Source organism: Seriola dumerili, unplaced genomic scaffold, assembly GCF_002260705.1.
Source record: "Seriola dumerili isolate Sdu_G_001 unplaced genomic scaffold, Sdu_1.0 BDQW01000120.1, whole genome shotgun sequence".
In the NCBI taxonomy this organism is placed as follows: Eukaryota; Metazoa; Chordata; class Actinopteri; order Carangiformes; family Carangidae; genus Seriola; species Seriola dumerili.
The window spans coordinates 900,152-924,303 of NW_019174375.1; the positions used below are offsets into that span (position 1 = coordinate 900,152).

Below are 24,152 nucleotides of genomic sequence, written 5' to 3' on the forward strand. Positions count from 1 at the left end.
AACTAATGACAAGATTTAATTTGTACACGAGAAATCAAATCAAATCAAAATCAAATGGGCAGATGAAAGCCATGAAATTTACTGAGAATAGTTAATGTGACCAGCATTTCGTCTGGTGAACATTGTGTACATTTAAACTGGTGTTCAGGTTTTGATCATACACACCTTTATATCAACATTTGGAACCTTATTACATTAATTATCATTATAATTTGTCTTTTACTGCCAGAATATCCAGGTTTTCATCAGAGTGCTCCATTTAGCATGTTCAGCTTATTTAAGGGATCTCGAAGCGGGATGTGGTCTTTACATTTTCAAACACATAACCAGGATATTTTGATATAAAACCTGATCTGATATGTGACAGCAGGGTGCATGAAAATGCACCGATTGCAGTGGTGTATTAAGAAAAAGGTCACACTTCACATTGACTTCACTTTGGCAAAAAGGTTTTTTGCATGTGCGACACCCACAAGTGTCTATTTATGACCATAACCACAGACTTCACAAATAGAGGTGACGTTTTTTAAAAAGTAAGGAATCATATAGCGCATACAAGCTATATACATTATATATATTCATTAGTTTTGTTTTGGTCATATCCATCTGTTCATCAGTGTTTTCTCTCCTCTCTCAGTCCTAATGCAGTTCTCCGGCTGCGCTTCAATCACTTTGCCACCGAGTGCAGCTGGGACCACATGTACGTCTATGATGGAGACTCCATCTACGCCCCTTTGATTGCTGTCTTCAGGTAGGCACCTGCTATTCTGAATAGGAGAGCTGTGCGAGTAAGGGATGGGGTGGGTGGGGGGGGTATGTAAATGAGTCAGGTAGCCTTTGGCATGGCTTCAAAAGCTCCTACAAATTTGTTCTTATGCAGTCAAATGAGTCTGTGTACAGGCAAACAATGGGCCGCATAATTACCACAGTACCACAATACAACCATAACATAAAGAAAATATTGCAATTACTCACATCAGCCCTGAATATTAGTACCTCTTTTTGCACAGGACAATTTATAAACATGAACTATTTCATTTGACAGGAATTCACAGAAAACAATAACACCACAATAATCTACCAACCTCCCACTTCCTACTCTGCTCCCTTAAGGCTTATCTCTTGTTGCTCCCAGGATACGAAGAGGCGAATTTGGCCGTGGCATTTGAATATACAGTCTAGACTTGTGTAGCATTATTATCATTAAATAAGCTTACATTATAGATAGGGTACATGCTTGTGTTGAGAAAAAAAACCAGCTGTGAATGTAGCAGGGAGGAGGCTTTGACTCAGATTCATTAAGGACGAGGGCACATTTGCAGTGCATTGCATTTATTAAAAGAGACAGGCTGACCAAATAAGAAAGCGGCAGCCGCCACTGCAAACCTCATCAAACAAATAAAAACGCTCTGCTCTGCAATGTTATTCTACTTTAAAGCTAATCACTGTCATATTTTTTAGTGGGGGTCTGCAGTTTTCTGAAATGAAAGTCTTTTCATCTTACAGCTCTCCAGTGGCACTTTCAGAACATAAAATAAAATAAAGCAGCATTTCAAAATGCTTTTTTTTTATTAATATTACTTTTTTGTTGAGAGGGGCTGTCTGTCTCTCTATCTCTCTGCCTCTTTCTCTTTCTGTCAAACTATTCCTCAGCGGCCTAGTGGTGCCAGAGACCAGGGGTAATGAGACGGTCCCGGAGGTGGTGACAACATCCGGCTACGCTCTGCTTCACTTCTTCAGCGATGCGGCCTACAACCTGACCGGCTTCACCATCACGTACTCGTATGTCCAGATGTCAGCCCTCCTTCACTCTGTTCATTTGTCTGCCTCTCTGTTCCAGTGTCAAGTTTATTTAAATACAGACTTGTAGATACATATCTTCAACAGAGTCTGTGAAAGGGAAACAGAGAATTATCACCAACTTTGCAGCTCAACAGAGCATTTCTTGACTGTTTTAGTCCATGTCAACAATGGCTGTTACACCACCTGCCCAGCACCAACCTGCAGACATCTAGCTGGTGATGAAAGGGGAACATGTAGCAGCTAAAGAGTCAGAGATATTATTCTCAGAAATTGTGTGTGAATATTCCAATTAATACCTATTAACCAGTTGAAAACACAAATCAAAATGATTGACGCTGTTGCTACGTGTCTGCTGGATGTGAAAGTGTGTAACTGGTTGGAAACATTAGCCACAACAAGCCAAGTAGCTTTAACATGGACTTGTGTCTAAATAATTAACTAAATAGTTCCTGCTGTTGTTTTATATTATATATGTATTATGCATTGCAGGTATGACAATAACAATAACAAAAACAACCGTATTTTTTGCTGAGTTTTGACTTCATTTAAATTCTTAGCTGTCACCATGGCAACCGGTACGCCTTCTGCGTAGCGTTTACGCATTTTTGACATCGAAGCGCGCCGTCGAAAAGAAGAAAAAAACGAAGGGGGAGAATTCGACCAATCACAACGCCGCATTAGTTTCCCTCGCGGAAATAAAACTTCGCCGTTGGAGACGATGGACAAACATGTAGATGTCACGTCAGGAGACAGTAGCAAGGACTTACTAGTAAACAGCGACACTTTTGACTTTGATTTTGTATCTGTCGTCGGCTGGTTCCTCAATTGTAAAGGTAAACGGACCGGGACTGTGAATGAAAGTTAACGTTAGCCACCCACTTTACGTATGTTTGCAAGCTAGCTAGCTTACTTGTTCACCAGTCCTGTAGGTTAGCAAAGCAAGTTGTATCGTCTGTAATGGACAGAAAATGTAATAATAAAATAAACATTCATGGTTGGCAGGTCTACACTTCACATAATTAAAGGCACACTTTTCAGTACAGTTAATGATTTTTTCCTAGCTAGCTAGCTAGCTAAATGCTGTAGCTAACGTCCATACAGATTACTGTACTTTCGTGACAATGCCATTGAGAAAAAGTTTGTTTCATTTCCAATGTTAATATATTCTAAAACTGTTGACGTGCGTAACTGAAAATGCCGTAAATGTGAATAAGTCTGTTAGGGAGCTGGGCAGTTAAAATGATATATTTAAATCACGTTGCTTGTAAACTGTGTCAGAACATATTATTAACATTGACAAAAACACAAAAATATATTTTGTCATTTACGAATTGTTTACTATTTATATTAATATGAACTGTTAACTATATTTAATTTGGTGTAGTTCATACTGCTTATACTGTCTCAATTTGTCATAGATTTTTGTAGGGATTTTCCAAATACGTTTAGAGCATCCATCAGTTTTTCTTTAGCCAGCTTCATCTCCAGTTAGCTTGGTCATTCTCATGCCCCAGTTCTACTTTTAATGATGTGATTCATGAGTGGCTTTAAAACTAGTAGCCTCATCAGTAGCCTTGGGCACACTCTTACACGCCTTGGGTTGCTAGTGACCCGATGCACTTTTTAGACAAAAAACATTAAAAAAAAAACATTGATGAAGACAACACCTAGTTTGAGCAATACCAGCTAGCTGAGTGCTTGATTAAATAAAATTGACTGGGTTGAAATATGGTCATGAGTTGCTAAAGACCCAAGGTGTGCATATAAGGCTAGGACAGTCGTGTGGATAGTGGTGCAACAGTTTTTTTTGGTGTTTTTTTCTTTCCAAGCCCTGCTCAGAAGTCACTTATATAGCACAGTGCATCATAATACTGTCTACACCACCTCTTCCACAGACACAATCCACACTGCTTTATAGCCATGTTGGAAAATTGAATATGTGGTAGGTTGAACACATGGGGGGAATGAGGACAGTTAATGTACAGTCACATATCCTCAAGGCTTTTATCACACACACACACACACACACACACATACACACACACACACACACACACTCACACACTGAGGAGAGGTAAGGTTGTCATGACGACCTTCTTGTCACAGCAAACCAGCTTTTTCTATTGACAAAAACATGATTTTCTGCCTCTTGTCCTTGATTACTTTTTTCCATCTGTTTGTCTCTTTGAGCTTCTTTATTTATCTGATATTACAGAGGAAAAGCTTGTGATTTAATTAAGTAATCTACATTAGGCTGTGAGTTCTTTATATATAATGGTCTATCATTGAAAGACTCCTTTTGTTTTTTTCTTTGTTTTTGTTCTTTGTGCTGTCCTAGCACTATCTCTGTCTTTTGAACTGCATTTGCTCTGCTTCATCTCTCTCATGTGCACCAAGGTTCCTTGTTCCAATACATTGCATTCAGTTGGCAGATGCCTTTGTCCAAAAAGCCACTTAGAATTTGTTTTTATATACTCGATCAGAGCAAGAGGTAGAATTCTTCAAAAATTGGAAGTGAATCCCTTTCAGACAAACAACTAAAAACGTGCTCAGTTTTTTTTTAGCACTAGCCTTTTTTTTGTGCTTTTCCCCCCTGAGATTTATTGAAGGTTGTTCTTCAGTGCATGTTACTGATGAATAAGGAATGATCCACAATGGACCATGCAGTTGTTAAAAGAAAAAGAATTACATGTGATGTGGAGGCTGGTTTTCCTTCAGAGGGTGCATTATTTCTCATAACCATACTGCTGTGCTGTGTACTATATATTGAACTGCCAGTAAATCAAACTGACCTGATTGACCACAAAGGCAGGGGAAGGCAACTTTATTTATGTAGCACATTTCAAACACAGGCAATTCAAAGTGCTTTATATAATGAAAGAAAAAGTGTTAGTATGGCATAAAACAGTAATAAGCAACAAAAACCAGAATAAGATTTATTGATTATTGCCTTTATAAAGTTGCTATGGCTAATACGTTAGCTAACGTAACTGTTTACATATCCAGCTGACACACAGCAACATTGCCAATCATTTTGAGTTGTTTTGTGATCATTTCATTTTCATTTTACCTCTGGTTGGATTCTACATACTCCTGAGGAAGAGTGACTTGGGCTTTAGCTACTAAATGTTCCACTGTCTTCACTGGTGACTTGCTAACTTTAACTGGTGGCAGTGTACAGTGGTTTCATCACAGCTCAGTCGGTAAAAACAGCGATCAGCTGCTGCTGCTGGAAATGAGGCCGATGAGAGCACAGGGACACTGAACCAGAGCTGCAGAGAGTTCAGCACAACAACCCCTTTCGTATAACCTGTAGTCATTTGATCCATTGTTAAAATGAAAACATTGATTGGTGGAGCTTTAGATAATTATATCTTTTAATGGCTACCTTGTTGTGACAGTTTATTTTGACCTATCAACCTTGCAATAAATTTTTATCATAAGAAAGAAACCATTTTAATTGCCTCAATTAGTATTAATTTAATGAGGCATCCACAGTATCTGACAGTATGGTGTCATGTACTCTCTGCCTGTGGTGCTGTATAACCTTGACGAACTTCCTTGACTTTCAGTCTAATTGTGTCTCCCTCAGGATAAACTCTTGTCCCAACAACTGCTCGGGCCACGGCAGATGCAGCACGGCGAACTCGGTCTCCGGTCGCGTGTACTGCGAGTGTGAGGACTACTGGAAAGGAGAAGCCTGCGACATCCCGTACTGCAGAGACAACTGTGGCAGCCCCGATCACGGCTACTGTGACCTGACCGGAGAGAAGCTCTGCGTCTGCAATGACAGCTGGCAAGGTAAAGGAGCAGGACGAACAGGACGGGGAAGAGGACTGAATTTTATCAGGGAAATTAAAACAGACATATGGATGAACTGAGGGAGCTTGTAGAGAGACCTTTGGTATCACTGAGGAGGTATGGCTCTTTGGCCTGGAGCTAATGGACTGTGTAGATGATTGAGAGGGCTGGGGGCTAGGGAGGGGTTAAACCAACTCATGCATTATATCATAATGTGTTAATCATTGCAGAATATACTGAGTAGGTGATTGGAATGAATCTCTAGGTTAAAACTCTTTTACATTTGGTTAAAAAATGAAATTCTTTCAGATTAAATTACATAAAATCATTGATTCCACAATATTTAGATTTTGACAATATCTTATACAGTAAAATATAAACATTTAAAAAGACTTTAAAGCAATTGAAACTAAGTCAAAGTCATTGATATATCTTCATATAATCACGGTACAAATGAGGCCAATGCCAGTGTTATTTACTCTCAAAATAGAGACCAATTTTCCCATGATGCTTGTCATGAAGAGGATCTGTTTGATGGTTCTGTTTTGTTCAGAATGAACGAGAAAAGGGAATCAAAAGGGAAACAGACAAAAGGAGGAGACACAAAAGCACAACAGTAGCTGTCTTCCTGTTTATGCCAAACATGATGTTGCTTGGTTCAATATTATTTCGTGTCATAAAACAATAGATGCAATATCCTGGGAAATCTTGCCTTGTGGCGCATAATATATGTGGCTTCATTATTTTTGTGTTTTATGTTTCATTTGTGAACACTTTCCTCCTGCAGCAGCGCACTCAACAACTTTATGATACATAGCTTCATGGTTTCTGACTGAGAATAATTTTACACTGGTGTGTTCTCCTTGTTTTAAAAAGAAAAAAAAATCATATTTCATGATGCAAATGGGTGAAATCTGAAAAGGACTAGACTATAAAGTGCAAAAAATACATGCACTGCTCTGTTGATTTACAAGTTGCACTCAGTAAACATAAATTAAATTTATAATGTAGATAAAACTAAATTCTGCTTTTTCACCAGAGCTGAAAATATTGATTATGATAATCTCATCATCTTGAAATCTGTATCGGTGAGAAACTTTCAAACTGTTTCTTCTGTAGGAATAAAACGTGTTTTCCTCTGCACTGAAGGAGGACACTTATTGAGACAGCTTTCCTATCAGTCCTGGATTATGGTGACATTTTATACAGTACGTGCATGCTTCTGCTGCAGCTCTGAAGCCGTTGCACGCTGTTTATCACCCTGCACTAGGATTTATCACTGCTGATAATTATAACACTCATCACAGAGAGCTGTCTGCTAGGGTTGGGTGGCCCTCTCTGTCCCGTGATAGACACTGGGTTTATTTATCTACAAGGCCATGACAGGTTTCTTACCCCCTTTTACGTTACTTCACTGCTGCCTTTTAATGCGGACCCTTATCGAACACGTTCAGGTGACTGGATTACTTGGCAGGTCCCGGCTGGTTTTTACTGAGCCTGTGAAATCCAGTTTCTCACCTGGAATAACATCAAGAACAATCTAAGACTTACCTCATTTTTACCTTTAGGGCATTTTAAAATTCATTTCACAGCTGTTTTTGTTTTTCTTGATTCATTTGCTTTAAATTTTATTGCTTTATTTACTCTTAAGGTTTTATTGTTTTACTACTTTGACTTTTTATTACTTTTACTTTTTATGTCAGTTTCTTATTTGTGTTTCTTGGCACTTTGGTGGATCCTTTGTTTATTCTTTCACTTGGCCACACTGTAAATGAGGTCTCTCTCTCTCAGTTAAAGCACAGGTCGTATGAATGAATTGAATGAACAGCGAATGACTTGTAGATGTTTCCAATTTCCTCAGCGATTGTCTCATTTGTTCAAGGCAATTACACTGATGTCCCAGTATTAATATGGTAATTCTACATGTACAATCTTAAAATATTATTTAAATTGCATTTTTTTCTAGTTTGTCTGAAGCATCAATCTGAGACTATGTGCCGAATATGCAAATTGATACCAGTACTAAAATGTTTAATTGTTGTCTGCCTTGTGTAATTTGTCAACCGTGTCTTTCCCCTCAAAACAATTCAGATTCAATATTATCTTACATAATAATGATATTTTTAATCTAACCCCACCAGAAATAGCAGTCTGAAGTTGGATGAGGTGGTGAAGCACTGCCCCCTCCTGGATTAACAGTGTAAACACAAGTAGACACAGTAGGAAAGGAGTGAAGCCACTTTCTACCCTTCAAATCTCAATTTAAACGTAACCAACATGCATGTTAATCCTGAGCTGTAAATCATTTTATTTCCTGTATGGTTGTAAAAAATAAACAAGCAACATTATTAATGAAAAACCTGATATATTTAAACAGCTTTGAAGAGAATGTATCATTTAAAATTTTACATTCACCCTGACCAATTGATTATTGGCATGAAATTAAAACGCTGTTGAGTCTTAATTATCTCTCTGAAGACATGCTGATTAATGAAACTGTAAATATCAACACTAAATGCAGTCATCTGAAATTTTGAAGCGTTAAATATAATTTGTTTTACATTAAACCCACACAAAGATGCTTCTATAGTAACTACACTGAATAACAATATCACTTACACACAACAAGTGAATGTACACACATTCAAAACCCGACGTCATTACAACAGTTCATCATGTGATTGTTACGTCACTGCTAAATTTATAGTAAGTGTTGTTACTATTGATTATAGGATGATTGAACCATTTTAACCTTTTTGACCATTATTAGCAAATTTTAGCAATTATTATTCTCTGCCCAACATAAGCTGTTTTCTTTTCACATGTAGCAGTTCTGTTTTCATTCCTGTGTCAAACAATAAACAAATATATATTTTCTTAATGTAAGAATTTAACAAAACCTTCATTTTTCTCAAAGAAATTTTGAGACAATCACTTTATGTTTTATGGAGGTCAAGATGAGAGGGGTGTGGGTGTGGTGATGCTGTGTGTGTGTGTGTGTGTGTGTGTGTGTGTGTGTGTGTGTGTGTGTGTGTGTGTGGGGTAATGAATCAGGAGGGCGCAGCCGCACAGCCTGAGCGCAGCCATCTGAGACACAGACAGCGCGGGGGAATAAAAAAAGTGCTGGTTGCCACAGCAACCACCATTTCACAGCAAAAATATATGTTTTTGTGTTAATGAAAAGAGGACGTCGTGCCGTTTGTCCTCCTCTCCTCTCGTCACTCCGCAGAGATTTGTGTGATGTAAATACAGTTTGCAGCAGCGAGTCGATGCCTTTCAGCTGTTTGTTCTCCTCATGTTTGCTCTCGTCTCTCATTTGTTAAACCTGCTGAATACTGAGCGCTAATCAGACCCACCTGCCCCATTAGAAAAACCTCTGATGGTTGTAGCCTGATCTGAGGAGCGGGGAGAGGAAGACTCACCACACTGATGAAGGATGACAGTGGGTTTATTGCTCTGTTGTTGTCTGACCATCTTCTGAATCTGATCTGTGCTTCTTTTCTGTCTTTATTCCTCCGCGCCGGTGACAGACAGAGCCGGAGGCCATATTGTTTTCTTACCGTCCGTCCGTCCGTCCCGTTCTCGCGGACACGATATCTCAGTAACGTTTGAAGCAACTTCTTCAAATTTTTGCACAAACATTCACTTGGACTCGAGGACGAACCGATTATATTTTGGCGGTGAAAGGTCAAAGATCGAGAACACGGTGACCTCAGAAAACACTCACTTTTTAGCTGTTGCTCAAGACTTCACACGGCAATTATGAAAAAAATTCACATAGATTGTTGATATTTTATATGATTCTGGACAAACGGGGATGAAACCTGAAACTAGTGGAGGCTTAGTGAAGCTTAGTGAAAGTGTTGCTGCAGCTGATTTATCCAAATAAAATCTATACTGTATGTGTGTATTCCCTAAAGCCGTCTGTACACTATATAACATCCTAATAAAGTTCAGAAAGTCAGTTAGTGAAGTTATTTTATTGTAATATTAGATCACATGTTTAAAACATTTCTTATTGTGCTTTTTTTCCACAATCATTTCTTTGCTGAATTATTTGTTTAAGCAAATAAACAACACAGAACAAGAAGGCACATGTAAGTAGACAGATACAGCTTATATCATAATGAATAAACGATGAGTAAGAATAAATAACAATCACTAACAAATCATAATAATAATAATGATAATGGAAAAAGGGTACAACCTGAAGTTTGTTTTTTATGATGCAACTTATGTTTTCTAAAGCAAAGACAAAGATAATTCTCCTCATCCACTGTGGAATAGTTTCTTCCATGAGAAGGAAGAAGTCTCAAAACCATCTGGGTAAATATTCAAAATACACAGTTTAGAGTTAAGAGGTACCTTTTTTTCTTATTGTGGTTTTGATGATCTGATCTTTTTTTTTTGTATTAGCTGGTTTTTAATCATGTTTGAGGCTAATTTAAGATGCTGCTTAAATAAAATGCTTCCACCCCTCTCTCCTCCACCTCAGGTCCAGACTGCTCTCTGTCTGTTCCCTCCACTGAGGCCTTCTGGGTGCTGCCCAGCGTCAAACCGTCGGCGCAGTCTTTGGGTCGGGCGTCCCATCAGGCCCTGGTGCACTCGGGGCTGATGTGGGTGGTGGGAGGCTACTCCTTCAACTACTCCAACTACCACATGGTTCTCAAGTAAGCAATCTGACCTAGCGGGCTTCCGTTCAGTCCTGCGAGACCGAACAAAGGGGCGCAGAACAGCGTTAAAGTCAATTTGTTTTGGCAGCGAAAAACTAACAGACCTCTCAAAACACCTTGACTTGTCCAACACAGGTGTATTTAGAGACCTTTTTTAATTGCTGCATCCTGATGCAGGTATCGCACCTTGACTGACTGTATTGGGAAATCTAAAAGGCACGGAGCTATCATTAATCTTATCAGTGCCATCTGTGCACGGACGGAGAGACGAGAGGCTTAATTTGCGTCAGAGTTGGTTCTCAGAATCATAACTCAAGTCTGACACACACACGTTTTGGACTCAGCGTGACCTGCACCTTCATCCATCGTGGACAAATATCCCTAAATGTTCTTATAACTTCATAACCTGCCTGAGAATCGTCATGTTTCTAAGTTGTACTTCATTATCAAAGCACTCCAGTGGTAATTGTCTGTGCACGCATGGCTACGCTGCATGCATGATTTGCTAATAGGTGAATCAGAAGACTTTTAATGGTGCCAGTGGGGCTAAACGTATGCTAATCCAGGTTCTTTGGCCCCATAGGGACAGACTTTGAAAACTCTGCCTCATATCTCTGTAGTGCTTTAATGTAGCACCACTCACAGGGTCTGAACTTCGGTGTCAGTGAGAAAAAGTGGACTACAAATGTATTTTATAACTTTCGGACTATCGGTGTTGAAGTCTTTTCCTTTTGATTTTTATTTATATATATTTTTTTGTTCTTTTTCTTCCTGCAGCTACAACCTGGAGACCAGCACGTGGGACGCGGTGCCTGTCAGCAGCGGCCCTCTCTACAGATACGGACACTCGCTGGCTCTGTACCAGGTAACTGAGCTGCTGCTGCTGCTGCTGCACGAACACGACAGAGACAAGATGTTCCTTATGCAGGAAAATATGAAAATACAGTACGGTGTGAATGCCGCTTCTGTGTCAGGTAACAAGTAATATTAATACATTACAGTCAAGTTTTAAATTAACAACTTACAACACAGACGCACACACAGACAAATCTAAACATAGTATGCACAGTTAAAGCTGCAGATTTCTGTATTTAGCAGGAAGTTGCGTATTTGATCTGTGGTCTTCCTCATTACCTGTGGATCAAACACCTGCACCAGAGAACAAAAACACTGTCTGTACAACACCTGTAAACACTTCAACCAATGAACCCTCGTCTACAGCTCTCGGCTCTTTCATGTGCTTAAGTTGTACCATTCGAGTTGATGCAACATTCTCAAGTTGTCTGACACAACACACACACACACACACACGCACACACACACACACACACACACAGTTAAACAGATTTGCTCTTCTTCATCGGTCCAGCGGTAAGGAAATCAGTCGTCCTGCCAAGTTTCCATCAGCTACATATAAACATTCTTGTAGCTTCTCTTTGCCAGACACACACACACACACACACACACACACACACACACACACCGTAGAGTTGTTGCATCAGGAGTCAGCTCGGTGTATGAACTCCTTTAAATTCCGACAGATTTACTTTACTAAGAATAAAATAATGTTGTAGCTCATTAATAGCGAAGAATAAAAGATAATTTTAACCTCAGAATTGTTTCTGTCATGTAATTATAGAGCAGAACACGATGTCACAGATTAACCAAGATTAACTTTGTGTTAAATTATATTATATAGTACAATGTGCTCAGTTTTAACCACCAGTTTACGACCTGAAAGATGAAGCAGTTTGGATTTCACTCCGTCTATAAACTAGTGGATTAAACTGCTCATCAGCTGAGTTTCACTATTTTATTTTTGTTGATTATTGATTTATCTTTTGATTAAATTATGAAAAAAAACACCAAACTGTGTTTCAAGTTGTTGTAAATAGAATATGTTTTATTTTATTTATTTATTTAATTTATTTTAAGACGGATGTGATGACGGTCTCTGTCATTATTTTTGACATTTTATAGCCTGATAATTACTTTACAATATAATCCACAAATGGCTCATTCGCCGGGTTTTGAAGCATTTTTTTTACGCTGGAGTAATTTCACCAGACTTTAAAGAACATTTGACACTTTCTGAAAAACAGCCCCATTAGTCACCTTCCCTGTGAAGAAATGAGAACATCAGGATCATCCGTGCGTCCCCCTGTAGATCACTCACTTCACAGTCTGGAGCTTCAAATGATGCGTCACTGTCTAAATACTGGGACACGTGGTGATTGTGTGTGGAGGGGAGTCATTTAATGGCGGAGGACGGGAAGTAGAACGAAGACAAATCTCCGTTCCGATGTGATGAAGGTGAGATTTGATGCGCAGGAGGTCGGCGGCGACCGAAGCTGGAGGAAGATTTGTCAGGCAGCAGTAACTTCTCACACCGAAGGGTGGATGAATCCGGTTACTCCACTTCATCATCAGCGAAGTTTGTCGCCTTCTCGCGAAACATCTTAGATCACAGCACAAAGCTGGTATTCATGCTTTACTTCATATCGCGACTCTTCACCTCTCACCCTTCAGTTTGACACCGACTCCATCACATTGTAGCTGCTGCGCTGCTGTTACTGGTGTTTTTAATTAGTTGATTGTTGCGTGACGCTGATGCTGCAGAGCTGCAGTGATGTGGAATAAAGTTTGTATTAGAGCATGTTAGTTTATCATTAAAGAGTTAAAGCTGCTGTTTTCATATTTACAATGAATGTGTGTCTGAGTTTGAGAGGTTAAGAGGTGCTGGTAGCTGGATTTTTATCACCATTGGACAGCTAAGCTAAGCTAACAGGCTGCTAACTGTGAGTAGTATTGGATCTTTTTTTATCTTGCATATACATGTGTATCTCACAATATCAAACAATTCCTTTTAACAGGGAGACCAGCAACCACATCAGTGAACCTGTAAGAGGATCAACTTTACAAAGCTGTGTTCACTAGGTTGTTACACTGCCACCGTGTGGTCACAAACTCCAATAACAGGTGTAAAAACAGATTTAAAGATCCTGCACCCAAAACACTCAGATGTCCAGTAAAAATCCCTAAAACACAGTACAAGTATTTATTCACGTGTGTTTAGAGACACTGCTGCAGCTAAACTTCAGAGGTTTGAAAAATGACCAGCTCAGCACCTCTATCTTCTTCCCCACGTAGGACGACATCTACATGTTTGGCGGGAAGCTGGAGGCAGGATCGGCTAACGTGACGGACGAGATGTGGGTGTTCAACATCCCCAGGCGCACCTGGTCACCGCGGAAACCCTCCCCGCCTCCTCCCTACGCCCTGGAGGGACACACGGCCCACGCGGTGGAGCTGGCCGACGGCGAGCCGGTGATGCTGATCTTCTTCGGCTACTCGCCGATCTACAGCTACGTCAACAAAGTTCAGGAGTACAACATCAGTGAGTGCGCCTGCTGACTCAGCTCTCAGACAATTTACTGTGTCTTTAATTGTTTAATTGTTTTCTTTTACTGAGGGAAGCGAAACACCTGCACTCTTCAAGTTGTTGACATTTTCCAGAGGCTATGTTCACACAGGTGGAAGAAACCATTACTGATTAATTCAATATAACAACATGAAGCACAACAACACTCTCCTGCTGTAAAGCACCGAAGCTCATCTACCTTTGTTATTTCATGTTATTACTTTGTCATATTTGCGTTGGTCCTTGGCAGCAAACTAGCGTTTAAAAACCTCAGATTTTTTTTTTTTTGGGGGGGGGGGGGCTTCCCAGCTGCACATGAACGCACACTACATTAACTCTCATACATCTGAATACTGAACACAACAGGAAGCAACACTCACTGCTGAAGGAAATCATTACTCATGTTTCGCACAATGTTATATTCTCATTAGGAAACAGCTGCACTAGACGGAAACACAGTGACAAACTTGACTCCTTCATTCTGACCAGACTGGACGTAATAATTAGTGAACTGATTCAGTTACAATCACAGACAACTTTTTATCATCCCGCAACGTTTTTCCACGCCGTCCACCGCCTGAAGGCGGGAGACAGACGCATCTAATTAACCAGCTCAGAAAACTGACAACCAGGCTTTTTTCTCACGACTCCCGAGGTTTTTTAGCTCCAGTTCCTTCTTTCTTCTTAAAGTTACCACACAGGTGAATCTCAGAATTACGCCCCCAAAACAATTCTCTCCAGAAGCTCCACATTAAAGGAAGTAAAAAAAAAAAAAAATGTCTGCGAGTCATACTTTGTGTAGCTTCAAAGTTTAAAAGGCGGCAGAGGAGTCTGTTCGGTAACCTAAAGTCAACTTTTCTGATTTGGTGCTGCAGTTTTTCTGGTGGAGGAAGTGAAGTCCTGCTGTGAGGCAAATCTTTAATTGGCAACTGATTCTGTGTGTGTGGAACATCTCGTCATCAGAAATTTGTGCATGGTTTTCTAATGCTGCCTTTTTTAACGTTCACCTTTTTTAAGCATCGCAAGCGTTATTGTTGCTCTGTGTTCACATTTCTGCTGCTGCCTTTAATTGACTCGCACTTAAGTTTATTATTACGTTAGTGAACTTTTTTTGAAGACCGTGTCCAAGCACCCCCCCACCCCAACCCCCCCCAGAGGAATGAGCAACTTTCAGCTTTAATGTGGATCAGTGACGATTAATTCTACAAATCTATCAATCGTTTTCTCTTTAGTATGACACCACTTATTTGGACACCCTGTAATGTGGCTGACGGGTGTAGCATTTGCAAGTCCTCATACTTTTGGACATTTAGATCGCTTTTATTTATTTATTTATTTAATTTATTTTATAGATAGTTTTTTATTGAGTTTAAACTAACAGAACAACATAAAAAAAAAAAATTTACATGAAAATTTACATCAAATGAGGTTAAACCAGTTGCTTTTATATGATATGTTTGTTTCCCTCTTTGGCCAGCAGATGGCGGTGTCGTACAGCTTTTACAAACCAGCAGCTGTAACTCGAGGTGGAGAAAACACACACACATCCATGCTCGTGTCCATTAGACAGGACGCACTGAAAGGCAAACCTGTGTGCAGTTATACACACACACACACACACACACACACACACACACAGAAAGTGGTCATTAAGAAGAGGTGGCACCCGGGCCGGACTGTCTGAGAGAAGACAATGATTAATGAATCCACTGCATTTCCTCACTGTCCTGCCTCTCTGCCTTTCTGTTTTTCCTCCTTTTCTCCCTCTTTCTCATCCCTCTTTCTTTCTTTTCTTCTACCCCCCCCCACCCCCCTCCCTCCCCTCCCCTGCTCACATCCACTTCTTTATCTCCCTCTGTCTTTTTCCTTTCATCGGCTGCCTTCACTTTCTGACCCCCCTCTGTCATCACTCCTCCTCGGTCCCCGTCATCTCCCGCTCCTCTCCCCTCACCTTTTCTTTTTTTTTTTCCTTCCCTCCCTCACCCCTCATCTGTCTATCACTTTCATCTTCACCCGCCTCTCCCATCTCCCCTCCTCCCCTCCTCGTCCTCTGGCAGTGTCACAAGTGTAAGTCAGCACCGAGCATCATTAGGCTTCAGAGGGAGCGTCTGAGAGAAAGTGTAACCAGGAAATGAACAGAGGGGAGTGGAAGCGGTGTGTAAAATATGAGATAAAAGTTTTTAATGACCACTTGGAGAGGCAGGTTTGCAGCAATTAGCTGCCAGAGATGAGATAAGAGTTGACCTTCTACTTTCTTGTTGCCTCCTCATAGCAGCCCCTCTTCCTATCACTGTTTCTCTTGTTCTTTTCTGTTCTTTATTTTCTTTCTTCCGGGCCTGTGTTCTCCGGTCTGCTGCTGACTCCCCCCCCTCCTCTTTATCTCTGTAACTTCTCAATTGGGTGTTTTTCTCTGAAGCTTTATTGGCTTGTTTTTAATCACAACACCAGTAGAGTCTGAGCGGTGTCAGATTTCTGAGGCTGATTTTTTGATATTTAGAAAATACAGTAAACAATAAAGCAGCTGATGTTTGTCACCTGCTGATTATTACTAGTAATGTCAGAGCTCCCCGGCAGACAAACTGTGGAACAGCAGCACTGTTTACGAACAAGCTCAAACTTATCTCACCATTTCCTACAGTGCAATTTTGTGTTGATTACAGGCTGATTATATATCTGGAATAGGGGCAACACACACAGACATGTTGGTTCGTTGGCTGCGCAGAAACAATGTGAAGTAAATAATAAAAGCGGTGATGCTTCATGCAGTTCATTGAATCACACCAGGTGGGGATAACAAACGCAGGTAAAGTGAAAATTGGCAAATCTAAGGATGATGTCATTCGTCCTTTCATTCAGTAAACAGTTTGTGATGTCTTTGTCTGTATTTTACTCTTTCTTCCCCTGTTGTCGATTTTGTTCTTCTCTACACTTTTCCTTCGTTCGTTCCTTCCTTCCGTTTGTCTCGCCCTCGCCCAGGAGGTCATGTTTGTGGTTCAGTAGTCTTTGACTCTCTCTCTCCCTTGGTTCTTTGCCAACCGTTTTCACCAAACTTTATTGGAAAAGTTTAGTGTTCTTGGTGCCAGTAGATCCATTATTTGACCATTTATAACAGCCTTACGCTATATATATATATATTTATATGTATGTATAATCTGGCCTCCTTAACTCGAGACACCGTTGGCCACACACAGTTTGTAGTAAAGTGTGGAGCTTTCTCGTTCTTCGTTGTGTCTTTGCTTCCTCCAGTTTCCCTCCCTCTGCTCTCAGCACTACTCGTGGTCTCGGGGGTTTACAGTTCCAGATGATGGCACGTTTTCTCAGGCTTTTGAAGCCTGAGAAAACCCCCTCTCCTGCTCAGGCTTTGTTTGTTGTGTTGTGTTTCTTCTGGGGGGGAGGGGGGCTGCTCGGATGATGTAATCCCTGCTTGTTTTTAATAAGATTTTCTATGCACCTGAATTAATCTGTATGCATCGCGCTGGTCTAATAAAAGGGCGCTTTTAAATTCAATAAACTCTAATTTCCTCTGGCCTCGCACACCGTTTGGCTCGCTCTCTCTCTCTCCGTCTCCCCTCTTCTCTCTTCCCTCGCTCCATCTCACCTGCAGAATTAAAAGTGCTTCGCTTTTTTGGCATCAAAGTGAAAAGCCAAACTTGCCAAAGCATCAAAAACTTTTTAAGTGATCAAGTTTTATCTTTCTGCATGAGCGTGCCGCATTAATCAGACCCGTCTCTCCTCCCTCTCCTCTTGTCACAGGGTCCGACTCGTGGCAGGTAGTGTCCGCCGGAGGCGCGGTGGTCCAGGGAGGCTACGGCCACAGCAGCGTGCACGACGAGGCCAGCGGCTGCGTGTTCGTTCACGGGGGATACAAGGCGCTCAGCAACAACAAGTACGGTCTGGTGGACCACATGTACCGCTACCACATCCACACGAGGACATGGTGAGAGCGCAGACTAATGTCACCCTATGAAAATGTATCTGTAATACATATCGATGCCCTGCAGGAACACTGCAACCTGCCAGGATGGAAAAAGAAAAAAGAAAAAAGCATTCGCATCCATAGTGACCGCTCGGTATCAGCTGCCAGCTTCATTTTAATCCGTTCTGTAAACCATTTGTCTTGTCCAGGGCCGCAGGGAGCTGGAGCCAATCCCATGATGCTCTAGGTCATAGGCAGGGCGCACCGTGGTCACATGGCTGACACGCGTTTAGTCACACAAACACATTCACAACTTTTTAATTCATTGTGTAGAACTGTGATTATTTACCTTTTTCTCAGTTTCCAACGTTTTTTAATATTTAATATAAATCCAACGTAAATCTTTCTGCTTTTACTCTTCCTCTTCTGTTTAACTCTACTGTGTTAAGAGGAACTTTTTCTTCACGTAAGTTTATTCACTTTAAATTAGTGATGATGATGATTTAACTTTTAACTTTAACAAAACAGATGCTCCAAACCTCAGAAATACCAAAATGTGATACCGTGAGTGTTCATTTTTAGTAAGTATATATATGTAAGAGTCAGAAAGAGGAGAGGAGGGTGAGAATAGAAGGATCTGACAGGAGGTTTGACCTCTGATGACCCCGGGCAGATGGATGGGTGAAAGAGGATGCTCTGCTCCATCAGTCTGTCCTTTTCACTTCAGCGTACGTGCACACGCTCGCATCATATCCACGAAGCGCACACGCTCAACCCGCCGTGTCTGCGTGGCTCTCGCTCTCCAGCTGGAATTCGTCGCCGGGAGTCGGGTGTCGCTCGGCTTTTGAGATTCCCAGACGGAAACTTTTCTGGGAATTCCAGTTATTCTGTCCGAGCTCCCGACCGGCGTGACGATCGTCTCCGCTCCGTCAGCATTAACTACTCCTCATATTCTGATGGCTTGACGGGTTCAGATTCAGAGCAGATACTGTGGATTACAATCCAATAATCCATATATCAAGTATATTCCAGATCCTTTACAGCCAGCTACAGCCTCCACAGCCTCACTGGAACTAAGGTATCAAGAGATTTATCGAGGAGCTGATGATGTCATGTTCAGTTTCTGAAGGTTAAAGGTTCCGGGTTTTTACAGACAGCGATGGTGATCGGTGAAAGTGTTGTTTTACTTTTCTCTCAGCGTCGGAGGCTCAGCTTGTTCCTTTAACAACTGTCTCTGCAGTTAATGAAGAGGCCACAGATAGCCACCACAGTTGCTCTCCACTATGTGACCTTTGACCTCAGGGTGGTCACACGCAGCAGACTGAGACCTCCTACGACGTCTATGTTGTGTGTGTGTGTGTGTGTGTGTGTGTGTGTGTGTTGCTCCCATGAAAGAACAGTTGGTATGAAGGGCAGTCACCACGGGCCAGGTCACACACTCTGACAGACTCCATCAATAACATGGCACCATGGAAATAATGCCACACACACACACACACACACACACACACACACACACATACACACACACACACACACACACACAGCTGAGAAATTCAACCTTTCCTAATATCTGTCATGCTGCAGAGTTGCACGCTCTTCTCTGTGCCTTTGTCACTTCTGATGTGTGTGTGTGTGTGTGTGTGCGTGTGCGTGTGCAGGTTAATCCTCAGGGAGAGTGGCTTGGCGCGGTACCTCCACTCTGCGGTGCTGCTGAGCGGTACCATTCTGGTTTTTGGTGGAAACACTCACAATGACACGTCGCTAAGCAACGGAGCCAAGTGCTTTTCTGCCGACTTCCTGGCGTATGACATAGGTAAGAACAAGTAACAAGTAATCTCACACACACACACACACACACTGAGGCTGCAGATTAAGAAATAATACAGTCCTGAAACTGTCCTCACTGACTCATCTTATGGGAGCTGATAAACTGATCCTAACACCCTCAGTGTCGATGACATCTCAGTCAAACGTCTATAAGAACAAAGTATTCAGAGCTTTCCGAGGAAAAGGCAGCGGAGTGACGGCCTCTACTTCCTTACAGATGAACCATGCTGTGTTTAACACGTGATCAGGTCCTGGTTTTTATATATATTTTACATTACTACATAAAGTATTTAGTTGTGATAATAGAGGAACACACACCCTGCTAAACCAAGACAGTCAGAGCCGGAGGCCATATTGTTTTCTGGTTGTCCCGTCTCTCCTGTTCTCGTGGACACGATATCTCGGTAACGCCTCGACGGGACTTTTTCAAATTTGACTCAAACTTTCACTAGGACTCAAGGATGAACTGATTAGATTTTGATGATCAAAGGTCAAAGGTCACGGACATGGTGACCCCAAAAAAAGGCGGTTTTGGCCTCACTCGTTAAATGGAATTTCTTTAAATTTGGTAAAGTTGTTCACCTGCACTCAAGGACGAACTGATTAGATTTTGGTGGTCAAAGGTCAAAGGTCATGGTCACAGAGACCTCAGGAAGCACTTATTAGCCACTATTCAAGACTTCACACAACAATTATGACCAAATTTCATGAGTGGAGCAGGGAAACGACCACGAGGAGGTGATTCTGGTTTGTTTCTCTCCTTACACACAGAGACACACATGAAAACAAATGTTGTGATTTTACTGATTTCCTGCTGTGACTCAGCATTGTGCAGCAGCAGCATTTGATTGGTGCATACTGTCGAGAGATAAAGAGAATAAGAGAAACTTACAGTAGAAAAAAAAAAGAAACCCAGAGCGTGTTAGCATGTGGAGACGTTAGTATAGGTAGAGTACGGATGATTAAAGATCCCATTACAGGCTACCCAGTTGCGCCGTAGACCAGATGGCGCGAGGCTGTTTCCACCCCACGACAGGGACGGGAAAATGAAGGGATGACGGGAGCGCTGGGGGGAGAGGAAAAGAGGGATTACAACAACTCTTCGCAGGAGAGAAACAACGGGGAGCGGAGAAATTAACAGAAAGAAAGACAGATGGATGTATAGGCATGTAGAAAAGGCGCTGTATGGTGCAGGGGGGGGGGGTGGCTCAGCGGGTGAAGCTGCCGCCATGTCCTTATAACATTGTGGTGAAGTCGGACGGTTAATTGTATTTTATGTTAAGATGGTGACGGTCAGAGAGGAAGTCTTTCATGCTGAAATGGTTAGTAGATCAATCCCTTTCTCCTCTTACACAGAGTTAATCTTCAAGAAACGTTGATAAGTGATTAATTAATCATTTATTACGCAAAAATATTCCACGTGTTCCTTGTTTTCTGGTTCTTCGGATTGTGAATATGAGCTGCTTCTCTCCGCTTTGTAGAATTATCTTTGGGTCCTTTTTCATTTCCTCCAGAGTTTGTCTGGGTCCCTTCTGTGTCTGCCACCGGTCTCTGGGGTGGTTTTTCAATATGTCACCGACACCCAAGGAGATCCAGGCGGAATCTATCGGCCCACGATCACGTGGCGCGTCACAATAATCGCCGGAGAAAAAATGTGTTTTTGAGGCGAAGGAGAAGGAGAGAGCGGCGTGTGAAATGCAGAGGAAATGACACGTATTACTGCTGGTTTTCGTACAGATTTCTAGTTATCGCTGCCGTTTCCGCTGGTCTTTCTTTTTAGGTTGAGAGCCCTCTGGGTTCGGTGTAATTATCCTTTAAGTTTGGCGCAGTCAGCGCAGGTTTCCAGCCTTATGATGTCATCACCTCAGGTTCTTGTGATGGCCTTAGTCACAGCTGCAGCATCTTTCAACCAAAGTGATACTGCACGAAGAACTGGGCTCAGGTGTCATCCAGGTCATTTTCAATTCATGCCACATTCACCCATTCACACACACACACACACATACACACACACACACACACGCACACACACATATCACACACACCATACACTGATGAACACACTCATTAAGGGCCAATTTCTGGTTCAGTATCTTTGTCCAGAGACACTTAAACAAGCGGTGTGGAGGAGCCGGGGGTGGAAGTTCTCCATCGTCGTGGTCGCGTAGCTGGTTAAATGAATGAACTCAGTCTGCTGAAGAAAACCTTGAGACGTGGTTAAAAGCTGCAGGAAAAGCCGAACCTTGAGTTATACGTTTTTGTTTGAAAAAAAGAAGTATTTTTTGTATTTCTGGCGTTATTCCCCCTTCCCACCTTTTCTTTTTCTTCTTCGTCTTCTTCTTTCATCTTTCGTGTCACTCTCTGCTGTAAATTACGTAATAAAGGGTAAAAAAATACCGGGGAGGATATTGGTGAGATAAAGCAGTGGATGCGAGGAAGCAGATGAAATAAGAGAGACGAGCACTGAGGAAAGGAGAGAGGGATATTCACAGAGCGGGAGAGAAATAAAGAGTAAATGAAGGAGGGATTTAGGGAGAGAAAAGGAAGCACCGAGGACGGAGGAAGAGAATTACCTAAAGACAATAAAGGTATGCCAGGATAACACAGATAATAAGCTTGTGAATAAAAGGCAAATTCAAAGGTAATAAACAATAAAGCATTTGTTTTCAGAGCGTCCCAGTCTTAATGAAGTTGGAAACAGCCTAGTGTTGCTTTATTTATTTATTTATTTATTTATTTATTTATTTATTTTTACATTTTGTTTTTTTTTTCTTAGCCCATCAACACTGGCAATAAATGTGTGTATTTACATGTCCCTCAACTCCGTGCAAGCACACCCCTGTCTTTATAAATATCATCATTTATTCATTACCGCTCGCATCTGCAGATCTGCAAAACTTTATCGTTCCACCAGCTCTCTCACTTACTGCAGAGATGGGGGGGGGGGGGGGTAGTGATGGCTGAGAAAAACAAAGGGAGGAAACTAGATGTGGGGGGGGTGGGACGCTACAGCGAGAGATGCTGTGCAGTCTGACCTGGAAGCTGAAAATGAAAGCTGGAAAACGATTTCTGGCGCTCGTGTATTAAAAAATGAACCTTTTGACCTTTTGGAAGCAAGTTTTTATATATTCGGCTGATCTGTAACTTGCACCAACAAGTGCACGCTACAGTTTTGCCCTTATTTATTTTGGTGCAGAGTCAGGTTAGCTGATTCCCACTGCCTCCAGTCTTGGTGCTACTTCTTGTCTTCTATTACAGCCGTGAGATTCTTTTGACATGAGAATAAAAAGTGAGCGACGAGCCTCCGGTGATCACGGGGTTAAACACCTCCGTCTCCGTGGCGGCAGCGTCTGCGACTCAGGGCCGCGACCTGTTGGCACGTCAGGTGTCGCGGAGGACGCCGTCACAGTCACGGCTCTATAACCAGGCCGGCGTGCGGCGTGTGTCGGCGCCACTGAACGGTCTCCTCTAACCCAGAGAGGGATTATGTGGAATTAGACTCATCTGCTGTGCCTGTGCAGTGACTGTTGAACACACCGAGGGTTATGATGATCTTAAGAAAGGGTTTTAAACCTGAGCCCCCCCCCCCCCATGAGAAATGTCTCCCAGCTTTTCCTTTTTCCTGTTTTTCTCTCTTTCATTTTGCTGCTTCTCCTCCACGGCTGCAGCTGCACAACTTTCACCTTTTTCACCTTGTTTTCTTGCATCTTTTATTTTCACAATTTGTCTTTTTATCCCCGAACAACAACAAAAAAGTCAATTCAAGAAAGTGATTATCTGAGTCTTTCTTCTATAACTAGTTTTTTCCCTGCACAATTTTCATTAGTAGAGAACATTGCTTTTCATTTTCATTTACTTGTAGATATTAAATTTATGTTTCATGATCGCGCGGCTGTCGCACTGACATCTCCAACAGGAAACTAGATGCTTTAACTTGTTAAAGCACTTAAAGAAAAAACAACAACAACAACAACAACGGTGCAGAAATGTTCTCTGTTTTGTTTGCGATGAGAAAAGATTGAACTAGTTTCAAGCTGGGACAGGGTTTCATAGACTTCACCCAGTTGGCCTAATGTGACACATACAAATGTGCTCGTGCTTTAGCGTTCAGATTTTTTGTTTAATTTTCAACTAGCTGGAAATTTTATGACTAATTTGCATATGTAACTTTATAACTGTTCCTGGTAAAGACTTTGTAACTCGGTACTAATGAAAGAACAAATTTGTTGGTCGGACGTTCCCGCATAAGCAGCTATTAATCTCCAGACTGCAGAAATTCAAATGTTCTCGATTCTTAAACGGAAATTGTCTTAAGTAGAAAGAATTTGAGCTTTTCAACCAGCAGCAGCAGCTGTAGACTTTATATCCAGACTTTACAGTGTTTGGAGATGTTCTCTCCTCCCCCCTCCCCCCCTCTGCCCTCTCTCGTCTCTCCAGGACATAATTAATTAGTTCCACCTGTGGAAGTCACTTCTCTCCACCCCCCCTTTTTTATTTTGTGTCTTCATTTTCCATCCTCCGTTCCTCCCTGCCTCCTCACTCGCTGCGAGCAGAAGGGTTTCGAGTGCTAATTTGTTTTTGTTTTGCTGCGCTAACCTTGGAGGAGAGACGCGGCGTTATTAGCTTCTCCTGCTCTTCTGCTGCCACACATTAGATTCAGGTCGACACGGAAGGCACTTTTCATTTGGATTTAATCCCCCCCCACCCA

At 41.7% G+C, this 24,152-nt stretch overlaps 1 protein-coding gene across 1 annotated transcript in view; it reads left to right on the plus strand.

Annotated features, from left to right (window-relative positions):
- The window catches only part of LOC111223898 (attractin-like protein 1), a 243,612-nt gene that overhangs the window by 28,981 nt on the left and 190,479 nt on the right, over window positions 1-24,152 (plus strand). The window contains exons 3-10 of the mRNA XM_022748196.1: window positions 638-751; window positions 1,654-1,782; window positions 5,396-5,604; window positions 10,100-10,274; window positions 11,055-11,142; window positions 13,428-13,674; window positions 17,452-17,635; window positions 19,276-19,430. Of these exons, the coding sequence (XP_022603917.1) occupies window positions 638-751; window positions 1,654-1,782; window positions 5,396-5,604; window positions 10,100-10,274; window positions 11,055-11,142; window positions 13,428-13,674; window positions 17,452-17,635; window positions 19,276-19,430 (1,301 nt within the window). The remainder of the gene's footprint in view (window positions 1-637; window positions 752-1,653; window positions 1,783-5,395; window positions 5,605-10,099; window positions 10,275-11,054; window positions 11,143-13,427; window positions 13,675-17,451; window positions 17,636-19,275; window positions 19,431-24,152) is intronic.